The sequence below is a fragment of the Onychomys torridus genome, chromosome 22 (genome assembly GCF_903995425.1).
Source record: "Onychomys torridus chromosome 22, mOncTor1.1, whole genome shotgun sequence".
Taxonomy (NCBI): domain Eukaryota; kingdom Metazoa; phylum Chordata; class Mammalia; order Rodentia; family Cricetidae; genus Onychomys; species Onychomys torridus.
Genome location: NC_050464.1, coordinates 31,261,083 through 31,278,590, shown reverse-complemented (window position 1 = coordinate 31,278,590; position 17,508 = coordinate 31,261,083). Strand labels below are relative to the sequence as shown.

General features: G+C 47.1%; 3 protein-coding genes across 5 annotated transcripts in view; all 3 read right to left on the bottom strand.

The window, feature by feature from the left end:
• Window positions 1-802: 802 nt before the first annotated feature.
• Window positions 803-3,133, bottom strand: LOC118572793 (disintegrin and metalloproteinase domain-containing protein 1b-like). Its single transcript, XM_036172662.1, is given in 1 exon segment — window positions 803-3,133. A coding segment is annotated over 1 exon segment (2,331 nt).
• Window positions 3,134-10,784: 7,651 nt separating this feature from the next.
• On the bottom strand, window positions 10,785-13,925 carry LOC118572316 (disintegrin and metalloproteinase domain-containing protein 1a-like). The gene has a single exon (XM_036171852.1). It carries the CDS (start codon window positions 13,396-13,398, stop codon window positions 11,020-11,022), a length of 2,379 nt encoding a protein of 792 aa, XP_036027745.1. The 5' UTR covers window positions 13,399-13,925; the 3' UTR covers window positions 10,785-11,019.
• A 3,140-nt stretch (window positions 13,926-17,065) lies between these two features.
• The window catches only part of Mapkapk5 (MAPK activated protein kinase 5), a 28,226-nt gene continuing 27,783 nt past the window's right edge, over window positions 17,066-17,508 (bottom strand). For all 3 annotated transcript variants that reach the window (XM_036171853.1, XM_036171854.1, XM_036171855.1), the window contains one exon: window positions 17,066-17,253. In XM_036171853.1, the coding sequence (XP_036027746.1) occupies window positions 17,159-17,253 (95 nt within the window). In that variant the 3' untranslated portion in view covers window positions 17,066-17,158. The remainder of the gene's footprint in view (window positions 17,254-17,508) is intronic.

Here is a 17,508-nt window from a genome sequence, read left to right as displayed (position 1 = left end):
CCTATTCCTGTGAAGCACCTGCACCCAGAGTTTGCATTCTCTGGGCTAGAAGCCATCAAGCCCTAGTGATCCTCCTGTTTCTTGCCACTTTGGGTTATGGGCAGGTACAAGTTACCTGTCTTGTCTATTGTCTGGTGAGTGTGAGGCTCTGAACTCTAGGCCTTATGACCATACAGCAAGCACTCTTTGCCTGGAGCTGAAGCTGATGTCTGTAAAGCTGGCTTCTTAACTCAAGATCCAAAGTTAGGCCCCCTTCCTTATGAGGTACAACATTTCCCACACCACTACAGAATAGAACGGTCTCAACAAATACATTACATGGGACCTAAAGACATGTCTAATGTTAGCAGTTTTATTTAAAGACTCATCCCTTTTTGGGCAAGTTAGAACAATGAAGGTCATGGAAATTGTCCTTACATAATAGATAGTTGTTACTTGGAATGAAAATTCTGGGGATAGTGATAAATTCAGGAGCACCAGACAATCTATGTGGAAGAAATCATGTCCTAAATTAGTTTCTAGTGGCCAAAAGAATTAGCCCAAAGATACAAGAACGTGGATGTCCAAAGATATATGTGACAAGTTCAAAAGTGAAATTGAAAACTAAAGTACTGAAATACTGAATATATAAACACTCATCAACTAAATGGAAGGACAGAGACTCCTACTTCGCTCCAGTGTATCTTTAGGCTCTGATGTCCTAGTGAGAGCGTCCAGCTCTCTGTTCGCACAGCCCTGGCTTTACTGAACCTCTCCTCAGGGCTGCAGGAGGCTCAGCTATTGGCTTTATGTTCCTCCCTACTTATTCCTCCTCTTCTCCTTCTTATGCTTCCTCCCCTTCTTCCTCCTCTTCCTCTTCCTCTTCAGCCCCTTCTGGAACCTTCTCAAACTCTGAAGGCTCTGCTTCAGAAGGCAGCTCTGACTTATTGTAGGCAAGCATGATGCATATGGTTATGAATAGGATTAAGAGTATCAAAAGGGCGGCCAGAACTATCAGCTTTAAGTTAAGTACCAAATCATTTTCACTTTGCTCATTAGAATTTAGACCCACATCTCCTGTAGGATTTTCATTTGATGGTTGAATGGTGGGACCACTGTCCACACTGCCTCCAGTTCCTTCATTTTTGCAGTCAGGGGGTGCAAATCCAAGTGAACAATGACAGTTCCCTAAATCATTGCAAACTCCATGTCTATTACAAGATACATCTGCACTGCAGGAAGTGTTGGTGGGAAATGTAATGAGGGAGTCGTCTTGACAAAGGAAATTGTTACAAACTTTATGTGTGCCACAGTTAGTTGAGTTCTTCACATATCCTTTATCAGCGCTCTCTATTTCACCATCAGAAGCATCCATACTCCAGCACCAGTCCACTGCATGAGGGACCTGGATCAGTATGTGTTTGTGTTTGATTGGTGGTAAGAAGCCTAATTCTGTACATATAAGTTTTCCGCACATTGTATTTTGATCTGAACATTTGACATATGTTCTTGGAGACTCAGAAGAAAGGCCACAGTTTCCAAACCGGTCCCCTTTGCTGTTCAGAGAGCTGTAGCATGCATCAGAGGCAGACTGTGCACCATACCCAAAAATACGTGAGCATTGAGAGCTAGGATCCAGGCAGTAACCCTTAAAACAAAAGTATGCTTCATGGCATATAGAGCCATCTTGTACTTTCCTGTCCTCAGGACATACTGCAGTGGTCCCATTACAGTATTCATCCAGGTCACATGCTCCATCAGCAGGACGACAAGTATGTCCCTTCTTTTTAAACTTACATCGAGAGCAGCAAGGCTCATCACTACACTGTGCACCCTCCTTAAATTTACACTTTTCATTGCAACACTGGTTACTGGCACAGGCCCTGCCACAGTCACACTCCTCGGGCTCCTCCACCACACCATTTCCACAACGGGCAGCTCTGCGCTCACGGCTTTGGTGCCAAGGCTTGTCAAGCAGGCAGGCCCCTCTGTGGTCATGGAGGAAACGGTAGAAGTCATCAGAGCTGCAGTTGCTGAAGCCACTGTCCTTGGTGATATTCTCATGCATGAGACAGAAGTGCTTAGGGTCACAGCCGCAGGCCGGGTGGTCGTGCTGGATACCCAGGTTGTGTCCCAGCTCATGGGCCATGAGCGCTGCAAACAGCAGGACATCTTCGTGATGGAAGGCCTCCACAGCTGCTGCAAACACGCCTGAACAGGCACCGTCGAGAAACGCCTGGCCCTCATTCTGTCCCGGGTGATGCCCAACGATCAAGTGTGCGACATCGTGCCTGGCCCGGTCCACGAGCTTCTCCTGTCTCCAGCGGTTGAAATTCCTCAGTGTAGCCTGCAGGTCCACCGGGACCTCTATCGGGTCCCCCTCTGTCCAGATTTCCATGCCCACCAGCACCACCTCTGTGTTTAGTCCCCTAGTGAAGCTGTTGGCCAGAGCAATGATGCCCACTACTGCCCGGACCGTCTCGTTGACGTTGCTGCCCCACATCTGGAACCGCTGGTGGTTGACCACAGCGAACATCTCCACGTACTTGGTGTGTGACCACAAGTCAGACAGCTCCTGCAGGTCCTCGGGCTTCCTGCTCCCTTGCTGCTGGCTGGTATCCCCTGGGCTGTCTTTGGGAGTGATACTGCAGGAGACCTGAGGCTGATGTGCCACGGTGTACAGGACGTGTTCAAACCCTTTGGAAGAGAGCACGGGCTCGATGCTGTAGAAAGTCCCCTCCTTAATCAGGACGCCCCTGAGGCCTGAACAGATGTTGACGGAAACAAAGGAGCCCGGCACCCCTTCCATGTAGCCTTCATAGTGGCAGTCCTGTGAGAGGAACGGCATCTCTTGCCCCAGGATGCCATTGTGGTAACTGTAGACTGGGAAGTTATTCACGGAGTAGTCTCCCTTTACCTTCAGGTGAAGCAGCTGCCGCTGGCCCTGCATCAGCAGCATGTAGGTCACCCTTCGTCCGGGATCCTCACTCCCCTGGACTGGCAATCTCTTGGGGATGACCGTTTCATAGGAAGAGTAATATACAGCTCCTGTGTCGCAGAATGTACTTGGGAGAAAAATTGCCACTGAGAGCAACATGCCCACCAGCCTGACACACAAATGTTCTGCCATTTGCCCCAGCCTCAGTCTCTCCATCTGGAGAGCCCAAGACTGAAGTGCTCCCCCAACTTTATATAAAGCCACATAGGGTATACTTGGAAGACGAGGAGGCTAAGTGTATCACTGTGGCCATGTCTGCCATGGCCTTCTTGAATCAGTTGATGCTATGGGGCCTGTGTGTTAAGCAGCGGCAGCAGCTGCTCTCCCTGACACTGAGAACCTGGTATTATCCCCCCATCTATGCTGGGGGGTTAAGTGGTGGTTACTTCCCAGTCTGTGAGCTTAGCTTGCTGGCTGGGTCTCTTCCTGGTGCCTCTGACCTCTCAGATAGCTTCCATTCTTGGTGGCTTCTGTCAGAGTCAGCTCCAGTGCCCCGTCGCTAAGTTCCTTTGATAAGATGGAGAGATGTGCTGTGACAGATTGTGGCCTCTATAATGTGAGACTACCTTGAGAGAGGACATAACATCCCCACAGCTCACTCAGCCATATGGAACACCCCTCCCCCACAGCTCTCTCAGCCTTCCTGTTGTCAGTTGCTCAGCTAACCCCAGATGATCCAGGTCAGGGATCCTGGAGATACCTTAGGTGCACACACTCTGGTGTCTGTTTTCCGACCTCTAAAGCCCTCAATCCATAGACAGGAGTGTCCTAACCCACTCTGAGAGGAGAGACCAGGCTGTTAGATGAGGCCAGGGAGCCAACTCCCTTAGCTGTGTGTTGTAGCACCGATGTGATTAGGGTTGCAGCCCGTGGGGAAGACAGTAGTCACTCTTCTAGCTCCGGATTTGGCTTCTCAGAGGCTGTGGATGATGGCATGGTACCCTCCCCATATGTGTGTTCATGTCCACAGTGGCTGGCGTCTCTAAGGGCTCACCCTCTTGATAGTTACCCTGACACATTGATCCCTTAGGGTTATGTATGGATTGTGTGTGTTTCCTTGTTTATTTGGCAGTGTTTTGCTGTGTAGCTAGCTCAGGCTAGCCTGAAACTTTTTTTTTTTTTCCCAGACAGGGTTTCTCTGTATAGCTTTGTGCCTTTCTTGGAACTCACTCTGTAGCCCAGGGTGGCCTCGAACTCACAGAGATCCGCCTGGCTCTGCCTCCCAAGTGCTGGGATTAAAGGTGTGCACCACCACCAGCCGGCCTGCCTGAAACTCTTAATCTTCCTCCTGGTCCTGGCATTTGGTGGGATCACCTCCTGTCTGAGACTTTGTTCTAGTGCAAGGTTCACATGAACTCATGCAGGTGTGTACACAGACACACAAATTAAGTTTTCACGAGATATATTTGTAAACAATGTACAGTACTTAATGTGGGAAGCATTTCCACTCTTCAAGTATTAATTGCCATTTTATGTTGGGGATCTCATGCTTTTTGATTGACTTTGAAGAGTGGTACATTGTTTTAACAGAGAGTTTACCCACTGTGCTGCCCAAAACTAGAACTAACACTAGAAACCATTCTGTTGGTGAATGTCACCAAGCTGTCTTCCAATCCAGGTCCCCCCGCCTCGTCTTGGGACCACCACCTCCTTTGCTCTTTAGCAAGACCAGCCTTCTCCTTTTCCACAGAGGATTAGCACATATGGCGTTCCTTTAGGTGTCTGACTTACTTCACTTGGTGTGACCTCCAGTTCCCTCCACTTCATAGCAAAGGAGTTGGTTGACTGCATATCTGAGCTATCATGAACACAGCTGCAGTTCATGGAAGAGCAGGTGTGTCTCCGGTATAAATTATTCATCTTCTTTAGAAACATAACCGGTTGTGGAGCTGCTAGATCATATAGATCCTACTGTGAGAACTCTCCATGGTGTTTTCTGTAATGGCCATGCTGGTCAAATCCACCACAACAGCGTATGCGAATTTCCCTCATGTCACATCAGCATTTGGTTTTGATCCCTGATTTGATTTCTAATGTCTCAATAACCACTGTGATTCGGCATTGTTTCATACATTTGTTGGCTATTTTCTGGATAGAATGTTTGTCTTTTGAGACATCTCAGGATGAATCACAGATTAGGCTCGAAATAACTATGTAGCCCAGGGTGTCTTCCAACTAGAAATCCCCCTGCTTTCCCCAGGGGTGGTGGTGCATGCCTTTAATCCCAGCACTCTGGGAGGCAGAGGCAGGTACATCCCTGAGAGTTTGAGGCCAGCCTGGTCTACAGTGTGAGTTCCGGGACAGCCAGAGCTACACAGAGAAACCCTGACTCAAAAAGAAAAAGAAAGAAATCCCCTGGCTCCCTGCTTGTGCCTCCAGTAGTGGGCTTCAGACACTCCGGTCTCCAGCATATTTCCATGTGTCCCAGCCCCTTTGGTCACTCCACCATACTGGAAACCAAGTCTCTGTTTTGTGTTATGTAGGCACGGCCTCAGAATGGCACACACACCTGTCTTCTCTGGAGAAGTATCTGTTGAGTTCCTTAGCCCATTTTAAAATTTGGATTAATTTGGTTTTAGGGTTCAACTCTGTGTATGTTCTCAAAATGTAAGCCCTTAGCAGATGAATGGTTTACAAGCCTATTTTCAAGGCTCCATAGGCCATGTCTTGCCTCTGTAGTTTGGTAGATGCTTATTCTATTTTTACTTGCCTGAGCCCTTGGGAAGAATTCTTAGAAAGGAAATTATTGTCTACAGCTGTGGTTCTCAACCTTCCTAATGCTGCAACTTTTTAATACAGTTCCTCATGTTGTGGTGACCCCTAACCATAAGATTATTTTTGTTGCTACTTCATAACTGTAATTTCACTACTGTTATGAATTGAAGGTAAATATATCTGACATTCAGGATATCTGATAGGCAACCCCTGTGAAAGGGTCGTTTGACTTCCAAAGAGCTCATGATCCACAAGTCGAGAATTGCTGGTCTACACCAATGCCTTGGAGTGTTTCTCTCATGTTATCCTGTGGCTCAGTGGCTCAGGTATTACATTTCAGCTTGCTCCTCTTCCTCTCCCTCTCTTTCTTTCTTCACAGAAACTCCTGTATCCCAGACTGGCCTGAAACTCACTATGAACTTGTAGTTGTTCTTCCAAGTGTTAGGGTTATGGGTGTGCCACCACCACAATCAGTTTATACGAAGTCAGGGACCAATCCCGGGCTTCATGCGTTAGGTGAGCACTGTACCAACCGAGCCCACCTTGGGCACTATTCAGGCTTTTGAGTCATTTTCCCTTGATTTCTGTATCTGTTTAGAGGGTATGAAACAGCTTTATTCCTGCGCATATGTTTACCCAATTTTGCCAACAGTGTTCATGGACAGGACTGTCTTGGCTCCTCTGTCAGATGTCATGCTGATGGCCTGAAAGCAGGTTTTTTTTTTTTTTTTTTTTTTTTTTTGAGCTGAGGATCAAACCCAGGGCTTTGTGCTTGCTAGGCAAGTGCTCTACCACTGAGCTAAATCCCCAACCCAGGATTTTTTTAAAAAACATCTTTTTAAAAAAGATTTATTTATTTATTATGTATACAGAAGAGGGCGCGAGATCTCATTACAGATAGTTGTGAGCCACCATGTAGTTGCTGGGAATTGAACTCAGGACCTCTGGAAGAGCAGTCGGTGCTCTTAACCTCTGAGCCATCTCTCCAGCTCCTGAAAGCAGGATTTTTATGACTGCTCAGCCTGCTGCCCCTTGTTGTGTGCTAACCAGAACAAAGCCCCAAAGAGGGAATCCTGTGGGTGTCTGAACTGTGTGCATTAACTTTGTATGTGGTTCTCTGTCTGTTTGTCTTTGTACCTATTTTTATTCTGGTTCCTTGCTTTTTTTTTTTTTTTTTTTTGGAGACAAGGTCTCTCATAGCTTAGGCTGGCCTAGAAGTTGTATATATCTGAGGGTGAACTTGAATTCCTGATTCTCTTTTCTTCACAACCTGAGAGCTGGGATCAGACACACATCACCACACTCGGTTTTCTTTGTTAGCTCTTCAGCTAATTCTTCGACAGTTTCATGAATGAATATAATATTCTGGTGATACCACCCTCTTTTACCTCTCCCCACCCTACCAGTCCCCACCCACACCCTCTGCCACCAGGTCCTCATCCTACTTTCATGTCTTCCTTGTTTTGTGACCCAGACCCACTAGGGTTAACCAGGGCCTATCATATGGGCATGGATGAAATGCTGTCCACTGAGCGTCGGTAGCTCACCAGTGGCTACATCACTGAAGACAGTGACTTCCTCTTTTCCCACATCACTGAAGACAGTGACTTCCTCTTTTCCCACAGCCATGAGCTCCCCTGGACTGAGTGGGCCACTTAAGGCCCTTCCCCATCTATAACTGAATGTTAACTCGCTCAGACTTGCTCAGACTCTCTGTGGGTAACTGCAGCTAGCGTGAGTTCATGGTTGCCTCAACTGTGTTGTGGCACTCCTCTCTACCATTCGGGATCTTACATTCTTTCTGCCCCTTCTTCTCTATGTTCTGTCAGGATCCTTGGAGGGGTGATACCAGGTTCCATTTAGTGCTCAGCACCTTGACAGTGTGTCTCTCATTAACCATCATTTGCTGCAAAGAGAAGCTGCTTTGATCAAGGCTGAGGACAGCACTCATCTATGAATGTAACCATGCATTTGTCAGGTACTTTATGACCTGTCTATTTAACAACAGTAATAGGTTTCCTTAGGTCCTGTGACCTCCCCACCCATAGGCTTTTGACTAGGTCCATTGAACTGGCATGCTCTTACTCCTGCAGAGCGTGTATCAGATTTAACCTGAAGTCAGTTGGTTTTGCCCCACTATTGTACCAGGGAGCTTGTTGAGTTGATACTGTAGCATGCAAGGTCTGAAGCTGGGGAAGACCACTGCTGACTTTTCTCCTTGTTTTGGTTACTATGATAAAACACTATGATCAGGGCAACTTATAGAAGGAGCAGTTTATATGGGGTTTATAGTACCATCACCATGACAGTGGGGAAATGTTGCGGCAAGCACCCAGTATGGCAGCATAAAAAGCTGAAAACTCATATCTCAAACCACAAGCAGGAAAAAGTGAGAGCAAGCTAGAAATAGCAGGAGGCTTTTAAAACATCAAAGCCAAGCCAGGTGGTGGGGGTGTACATCTTTGATCCTAGCACTCTGGTGTCAGAGGCAGGCAGATCTCTGAGTTTGAAGCCAGCCTGGTCTACAGAGTGAGATCCAGGACAGCCAGGATTGTTACACATAGAAACCCTGTCTCAAGCAACAAACAAACAACAACAATAACAATAATAAAATAAAACATCAAAGCTTACCTACAATGGCCATGCCAATGGATGTTGAATCACAAGCCATGGTTACCTTTCTAGAGCTTTATTGGGAGAGAAAGGGAGAGGGGGAGAGAGAGAGAAAGAAAGACCACGTGGAGGGGGGAGAATATGGAAGGAGAGAGTGTGAAAGAGAGGACACAGAGAGAGCATGCCCACTTTTTAGGCTGGGATGCCATTGCAGGCTGGTAACATAATTAAGGACATAATCCTTACATCCTAGACTTTTGCTTATTATTTTAAAAAAAGCATGTAGATGGGAATAGGTGCGTCATTTCTCTCAAAAACTGCTTCCAGCTGACTATTGGACGTCAGTTGGCTCTTGGAGGAATGGGGAGGTGGAGACTTCTGAGGTAGACAGACATTGTGGGATACTGTCTGCCATCTGTTTGCCCTAGAGACATGTATCCCTCTTGGCTGTGGCTGGGAACCTTCTGTCTGACAAGATGTTGGTGATATAGAAAAAAAACTTAGAGAGAAAAGAATCATCATTATTTTATGTTGGTAGATCCAGCTTGTCCAGATGGATTTTGAAAAATGTTAAGCTTCATCAGAGACAGATTATTTATTATTATTATTATTATTATTATTATTATATTTGTGTTTGAGACAGATTATTTTAAAGCACCTGTTTCCTTTACTAGTTTGGCATCCAGGATACAGGTGATCAATTGTTAAAAGCATCTCACAGCAATAGATGTTTATATTCAAGTCTTTTTTGTAGCACCCAGACGCTTTTGGGTCTGGGGGTATAAATACCTTTTAGCTGTTACAGTTTCTTACTTGATGATCTCTGGACTCCAGTTCTGTGGTGGTCCTGTATCATTAGCTGAACAGTGAGTTAGAACAGGGAACTGGAAAGAGAAAAGCTGTGGTATATGAGAATTAACTTTTTTGGAAGTAGGGACAAGGCAAAGATCAGGGCCCTGTCTGTATGCACATGAGAAACACAGGCAGTGGAACTGGAGCAAGACATTGAGTTCTTACCTTAGCTGGAAATCTTTTTTCATTAAGTAACTCTGAAAGTGCAATTAAATCTGGTGAGGTAGGTAAGACTGTCCTCTGTACCTGACAATAGAGAAAGGAGAGGTGACATCCCAAAACTCCCAGGACTGAGTCAGTGGTTTTGGTGTCCAGAAGGAAAGAAACGGATCCATTCCCTACTACTGCATTCTTGGTTCCCTGCCATGTCTGTAGCCAAGCCTAGGTCTGCCCAAGGTCTTAGCTTGATGTACTCATGCGTCTAGGCGCCTAGGGGCAGTCAGCTGACTGGTTGTCTTTATAGGTGGCACTTTTAACAAGGCTGTTGATGGCCTGGCAGGGCATTTTCTAGTCCATGACCTTTTTTCTCACTTAAAACAGGGACCCAACAGCTTTTGGGAGTCAGCGGGTGCCAGCACTTGGCAATTTTATTTTTGGGCTTTTGTCTTCCCTGGCACACCTTAAGTGCCACAGATGACTCTTTTGCCTGTGAGTTAGAACAGGGAACTGGGAAGAGAAAAGCTGTAGTGTATGAGTGCTGGGATTAAAGACATTTGCCACCTTGGCCTGGCTCTATCTAATATTTTCTTATCCCTCTCTCCTCCTCCTAAGAACCCTTGAAGAGGTGGGAGCTGGCCTCTCACATTACAAATTGTAATGTGAATATCTTATATGTGAAAGGGTCATCTGACCCCAGGTTGAGAACCGCTGCTAGGACCCAGCTCTAACTACCTGCGGACTAGCATCTTCCACTTACAAAACAAAGCAAGACTCGGTACAGTTCTCTAACTACCCAATGAATTAGTTTCCCACTTTGGTTTTTCAAGACAGGGCTTCTGTCAGGATTATGTCTTTAATTACGTCACCAGCCTGCGACGTAATTAAAAAAGCGGGCGTGCCCTCTCTCTGCCCTCTTTCCCCACTCTCTCCTTCCATATTCTTCCCTCTCCCCTCCCCTCCCCTCCCCTCCCCTCCCCTCCCTCTTTCTCCCAGTGAAGTTCTAGAAAGGTAACCATGGCTCATGATTATCGCAACATCTGTCGGCATCCATAAGCGCCGCTGCTTAACCTACAGTTTCTCTGTGTAGCTTTGAGCCTTTACCTGGATCTCGCTCTGTGGACCAGGCTGGCCTCGAACTCACAGAGATCCGCCTGCCTCTGCCTCCCGAGTGCTGGGATTAAAAGTGTGCGCCACCACTGCACAACTAATTTTTTTTTTATAATCCAATAGAAAAACTGAGAAATCAAATAGAAAAATTAAATGTTGCTATTATGTGCTCAGCACTGCTAAGAGCTCTGTGCTGAGGCTCTTTCCTGTGCCCAAGTACTTATTGGGTACCTGAGGTCTAGCCTTGTCCAAAAAGCATTAAAACTAAAGATCCCAAAGTACGAGGATAGCTAGTCTGGAGTGATGTCATCTGAAGGAGGAAAAGGCCTTATTATTCATATTTATTTAAAATCACCTCTATTTTATGAACAGTAGCTGACAGAGCAAGTTAGAACATCCAGATCCCATAAAAACATCCATGATAGAAGAGTGGTTGTCACTGAGGAACGCATCCCAGTACAGATGACACATGACACTAGATAGTGCAATTGCAGCCTGCTCTGAAAACCACTTAGTCAGTCCAAAGTGTCCTGCAGACACAAGCCATCAACAGCAGTGATCCACGTGAAGTTCTTACAACCTCAGCAGCGTGGAGGTTATCTCCTCCCCTGGCCTTCTGAGGACTCTGTGGAAGACTCCGATGAACTTGGAGATATCACTGCTTCTAGTACTTCAGACCAGAGGTAGGCGATGAGCATTAGAACACACAGCAGAAGGATAAGGAATATGGGGACCACTAGCATCACTACTTTCATGTTTATGTCATCCTCGTCGGACCGCAGCTTTCCACCTTCACTAAATATAAAAATACTCAAGTTTCGATTATCCGGCTTCCCAACAGGACCACTGTCCACACTTCCCCCATTTCCTGGTCTGCTGCAGTCAGGAGGAGCAAAACCATCATCACAATGACAGTGCCTGAAATTGTTGCACACTCCATTCCCATGACACATTTTCTCTGGTTCACAGTCGTACTGGAGCACCGTGTGATCAGTGCAATAGTAATCCATGCAGACTTTGTTTGGGGCACAGGAAGTGCCACCCTGCACATCTCCAAAATCAGGGACATCAGTGGTGTTATAGGCATCCATGCTCCAGCACCAGTCATTTCCATAAGGAATTTGGAGGAGTGTATGTAAGGGTCTGACTTCAGGCAAGAAACTAACATCTGTACACACTAGTTTCCCACAAAATACATCCTCATTGGAACAGGCTTCGTATCCTAAGTTAGCCTCGGTGTGATAGCCACAGTTTCCAAACCGGTTCCCTTTGGTGTTCATTAAAATGTAGCAGTCGTCGGGAGCTGATCGTGCAGGATACCCGTATATCTTCGTGCACTGCTTATCAGGGTTCTTACACAAACCCCTAGAGCAGTAGTAGATCCTGTCACACAGTGTGCCATCCTGCTTGTAGCTGTCTGCAGGGCACTCATGAGAACTGCCGTCACAGTACTCAGGCAGGTCACACACGTCCTCAACAGGACGACACAAGACCCCTTTCTTTCTGAAGTTACATTTGTAGCAGCAGAGCCCATCACTACACTGTGCACCCTCCTTCAGTGTACATGTTGACTCACAGCATGAGTGATGGTCACAAGCAGAACCACAGTCACACTCCTCGGGCTCCTCCACCACACCATTTCCACAACGGGCAGCTCTGCGCTCACGGCTTTGGTGCCAAGGCTTGTCAAGCAGGCAGGCCCCTCTGTGGTCATGGAGGAAACGGTAGAAGTCATCAGAGCTGCAGTTGCTGAAGCCACTGTCCTTGGTGATATTCTCATGCATGAGACAGAAGTGCTTAGGGTCACAGCCGCAGGCCGGGTGGTCGTGCTGGATACCCAGGTTGTGTCCCAGCTCATGGGCCATGAGCGCTGCAAACAGCAGGACATCTTCGTGATGGAAGGCCTCCACAGCTGCTGCAAACACGCCTGAACAGGCACCGTCGAGAAACGCCTGGCCCTCATTCTGTCCCGGGTGATGCCCTACGATCAAGTGTGCGACATCGTGCCTGGCCCGGTCCACGAGCTTCTCCTGTCTCCAGCGGTTGAAATTCCTCAGTGTAGCCTGCAGGTCCACCGGGACCTCTATCGGGTCCCCCTCTGTCCAGATTTCCATGCCCACCAGCACCACCTCTGTGTTTAGTCCCCTAGTGAAGCTGTTGGCCAGAGCAATGATGCCCACTACTGCCCGGACCGTCTCGTTGACGTTGCTGCCCCACATCTGGAACCGCTGGTGGTTGACCACAGCGAACATCTCCACGTACTTGGTGTGTGACCACAAGTCAGACAGCTCCTGCAGGTCCTCGGGCTTCCTGCTCCCTTGCTGCTGGCTGGTGTCCCCTGGGCTGTCTTTGGGAGTGATACTGCAGGAGACCTGAGGCTGATGTGCCACGGTGTACAGGACGTGTTCAAACCCTTTGGAAGAGAGCACGGGCTCGATGCTGTAGAAAGTCCCCTCCTTAATCAGGACGCCCCTGAGGCCTGAACAGATGTTGACGGAAACAAAGGAGCCCGGCACCCCTTCCATGTAGCCTTCATAGTGGCAGTCCTGTGAGAGGAACGGCATCTCTTGCCCGAGGATGCCATTGTGGTAACTGTAGACTGGGAAGTTATTCACGGAGTAGTCTCCCTTTACCTTCAGGTGAAGCAGCTGCCGCTGGCCCTGCATCAGCAGCATGTAGGTCACCCTTCGTCCGGGATCCTCACTCCCCTGGACTGGCAATCTCTTGGGGATGACCGTTTCATAGGAAGAGTAATATACAGCTCCTGTGTCGCAGAATGTACTTGGGAGAAAAATTAATAGCACCAAGATCCCTACTTTGACAGATGGGTGTCCTGGCACTAGTCTCAGCCCCAACGTCAACTGCTGGGCAGCCCAGATGTGAGGTGTTACCTTAGCTTCCTTCACGGGCACTTGTGTTATCTGTAGAGAAGACAGAATGGAGACAATCCCTCTCACTGATGCTGCCGCTGACATGGCCCCAAGAAACCGCTGGTAATGTAGGGTCTATGTCCATCGGCGGCAGACCTCCCTGATAGGCAGGTCTTTCCCTGACTCCGATCTGCTTGTCACTTATTGGGTGCTGTCCATCTTGGTTCCTACAGCGTGAAGAGGCTGTCGCTGTGTTCTTCTCTCCCAGGCCTCGGTGGTTCTGTACAGCACAGGGACTCCTTGCAAGGGGAAGTGCTTCAGAGTTGCTTCCGTTCCTTTGACGTTCATGGAGGTGAGCCCTGTTGTCTGCAACGGCTCAGCCAGTCCTGTGAGTCAGACCACCTTCCATCCTGCCCTGACTGTGGACACATCTGTTAACCTGTTCATTCTTCCGGGCCCAACATTCTGGCAGAGCTGCGGGGGAGGGGTCAGAGCTTCTCGGGGTTCTCTGAACAATTAAGAGTTCTCTGTTGTCCTGCCTTCCCTTACAGTGGGCATGCTTACTGATGGCCAGTTCTCCTTCAGTTACCCGGGACTGCTTTATTCCTTGCATTCAGGGCAACAGTATTGGGATGTTCTACTTTCCTCGTCCTTTGTGTGTACCCAATGAATTTTGACATTTTCTATCTGCTTCAAACCTGACCCTCCTCAAGGGACTGCTTCTAAGGCATATGTGTTAAATGATCCTTTTTTTTTTTTTAAATACCACAGAAATATATTAGACCCTGGAATCTAAGTTAATCCTTCCAATGGCCTCATCACAAAAAGAAAAGGGGAAACCAGACGCTGACTCTCTTTTCAACAGTGAGAAAAATGAAAAGGCAATCTGGAAGGACCTTTCAATTCCACACTTGTCTCTGACTACAGTGGGCTTGTACTGTCTGGGCAAATGCCATGCTTGAGTTCCACGCTAATGTTCTTGGTGTATTTAACCCTATGCATTTAGAAGGATACAGATGTGTGTGTGTGTGTACACATTACTTTTCCCATTTCTTCATTTTCCTGCATGTTGTAAGATCAAATGAGAACTACATCTTCTCCATGGCATAAAAATAATTTAAACAGTAAGTCAAATATTTATAACAAACAGGGTATAATTACATGTAACACATGCTTGTTTCAGGAGGTGGTCTACCCCTGTAATCTCAACACTTAGGAGGCAGAGACAGGAAGATCACAAGTTTAAGGCCAGCGTGCTCTATGAATGAGTTCTGAGCTAGCCAGGGATACAAACCAAGACCTAGTCTCAAAAAACCAGCACTCGGGAGGCAGAGGCAGGCGGATCTCTGTGAGTTCGAGGCCAGCCTGGTCTACAGAGCGAGATCCAGGAAAGGCACCAAAGCCACACAGAGAAACCCTGAGAAACCCTGTCTCGAAAAAAACAAAACAAAAAAAACACCAAAACCACACAAAAGCACCATCTTTGACACCATCACCCATTACGATGCCTGCCCACAGCAGTGCCAGCTCTATCGGATGGCCTCAGGGTCCAGCAAGGGAAGGAGCAGTCTCGCTCCACGGGCTGACTTGGGAACTGACAGTGAAGTGAGTGGGTCCTTGGCTGCACTGACTGTCTTTCTCTGTGACTCAAAACCTCTTCCGAGTACCTGTTCTGGCCATGATCCAAGTACTCCACTGCTCCCCTGTGTGTGAGCTACCAAACACAAGAAAGGGCAAATCACGAGGTGAACCAAGGATCAGTAATGAAGAACAGTCTTCTTTTTACATTTAAAAATAGGTAATCATAATAATGAAATATCCAATTTTCCAGTTCCCAAATTGAAACATGCATCCTGACACACAAGAGCTGATTCAAATCTCTTGACTTCTTTACCGATGATGCATTTTCTTCTTTCAACTCGGTCATTCTCACACATGTAAAGAGCATGATTCTGGGGGAAACAATCCTTATGGTGACGCTTCAAAAAAACAATTTCAGCAGGCTGGCGGCAGTGGTGGTGCACACCTTCAGTCCCAGCACTCGGGAGGCAGAGTCAGGCGGATCTCTGAGTTCAAGGCCAGCCTGATCTACAGAGCGAGTTCCAGGACAGCTTTTGATTGTTACACAGAGAAACCTTGTCTTGAAAAACCCAAAATAAATAAGGAAATGAATACATTTCTGAGAGGCATTTTCCTATGGCCACACAGTGTGTAAGCCAGAAAGACACTGCTTTCCAGTGAGCAGATGTAACTGGTAAGACACTCTCCATCTGGGTGACGAGCAATGGTCTTTAGTGAGCAGGGTCAGTGATGACATAGCAAACTGGAGACTGTCATTGACTGACAGGGGCTGTTCTTGTAATGTTCCCACAGTGTCAGTGGTAGGCAGGCAATGAGTTACCAGGAAGATGAGGTTTACCTTCCAGCTAGGTGGAGATTTTGTCTTACTAGCGAACTGGCTCATGGTAAACATGATTTACCACCAGCCTAGGAATACACAAAGAAAGCTGAGCTCTAGTGCAGTCTCTTGGGAACCGCTGCTGTTTGGAACTCTGTCCAGGGTCGGACTGACTCGAGTGACAACAGGGGCATCGCCATGGTTTTACAGACATCCAGCATAGCTGTCACTTGGACAGAGATATGGATTTCATTATGGCACTAGGTGAATTCAGCCTGAAGCCACTGAAACACAGGCAAGCCATGCTCAGACAAAAGCAACCCTCAAGATGAATGTCCTCTCCAGTCTCGTCCACAATTCACCACACTGAGTGGAAAAGACATCCTAAGCTTTCAGAAGTCGCCCAGATGATAAATTTCTAAGATGATTAGTAGAGTCGGTATGCCAACACGTTCCTCTAAAGAAAAGACTAACAACTAACTTCTGTCCCCATGGGAACATCGGATGCCTGCCCTAGGACAGGTGTGCTGGATGTCTTCGGACACTCAAGAGCAAGTAGTCTCCCTGATGATTTGGAATAGGTTCACTGAAGAACAACATGCCTTTATGCCAACTCTCAGCTACATCTTTCTGGCCAGAAATTTTGCTTAAAATTGTTTGTCTCTGCTGCCTAACCCTGAGATCTTGCTATCCTGGGAAGTGTTCCTCCCCACTTCTTACCACAGCACAGTCATCCAAGAGCAAAGATGTGCCTCCCGCTGCAGTCTCCAAGGACACTGCTGCCCATCACACAGCCCTAGTCAGTAACGTCATCCTGAACACTGAAGACGCTCAGAAGCTAGAAAATAACAAAACCCATGGAATCCATTTTGATGGAAGAGGATGAGACAAAACTGAATGACTGAGATGGAGGACTTGTCCTACCTGTAGCTCTTCTGGGTGCCCACCCAAAACAGCTATAAAAAACTACCACTAACACAGGGGCTGGGTGTGCTTATATACAAAACAGGCAACAAAGCAAAAAGCTGCTTTCTGGGCCATAATTATGCTTTCTGAGACTGAAGGATAGTGAAGGAAATACACACAGCCAGGAGGATGTCCATAAATCTAGGCAGAACCGCTACTTATGGACAGCCATAAGAAAAACAACCAAGCCTGGCGGGGCTCCTTTACCTGCCCTGCCCCAACAAACGGCCGTCCATACTTTATAATAAATAAACTGGTCTTTCTTGACAGTGTGTCATCTTACACTGTAAGACTCACCTGTTCTACGTTAGTAAGTACAGGAATTGAGTTTTATTTTTTTTTAAAGGAAAACAGTTAAGTGTTAGGAAACTCTGAACCTAAATCTATATAGCAACATGAAGCAACAAGGAAATGAAATTATGATTTATTAATTTACATAAAAATTACTTTTTACATTAAGGAATCATGTTTCTGGTTGTTAAAAACAGTTTGAAGCTTTTACTACTGGGGCTCATGGGGACCCGTCTGTCCTTCGATGACTTGCTTCACGACCTCCGCCAGCTTCAGTCGGTCCACTTTATCTGTGAATCCACGACCTGAAACTCAAGAAAGAATGAGGTCAGTTTCCAACTCTTCACATGGCCAGAGCCAGCAGCATACTTCACCAGCCAGAATTGGCCCACTGTCCAGAATCAGTTCAAATCCTGTTTTCAAGCAGGGACTGAGTAGTTTCACAGGCCACAAAGCCAGAGATCACTGATGTACAACTGACAAGGCACTCTTACCCAAGTATATAAAAACTCCTAGAAGCTGGCCCGGGCATGGTGGCCCACACCTTTAATCCCAGCACT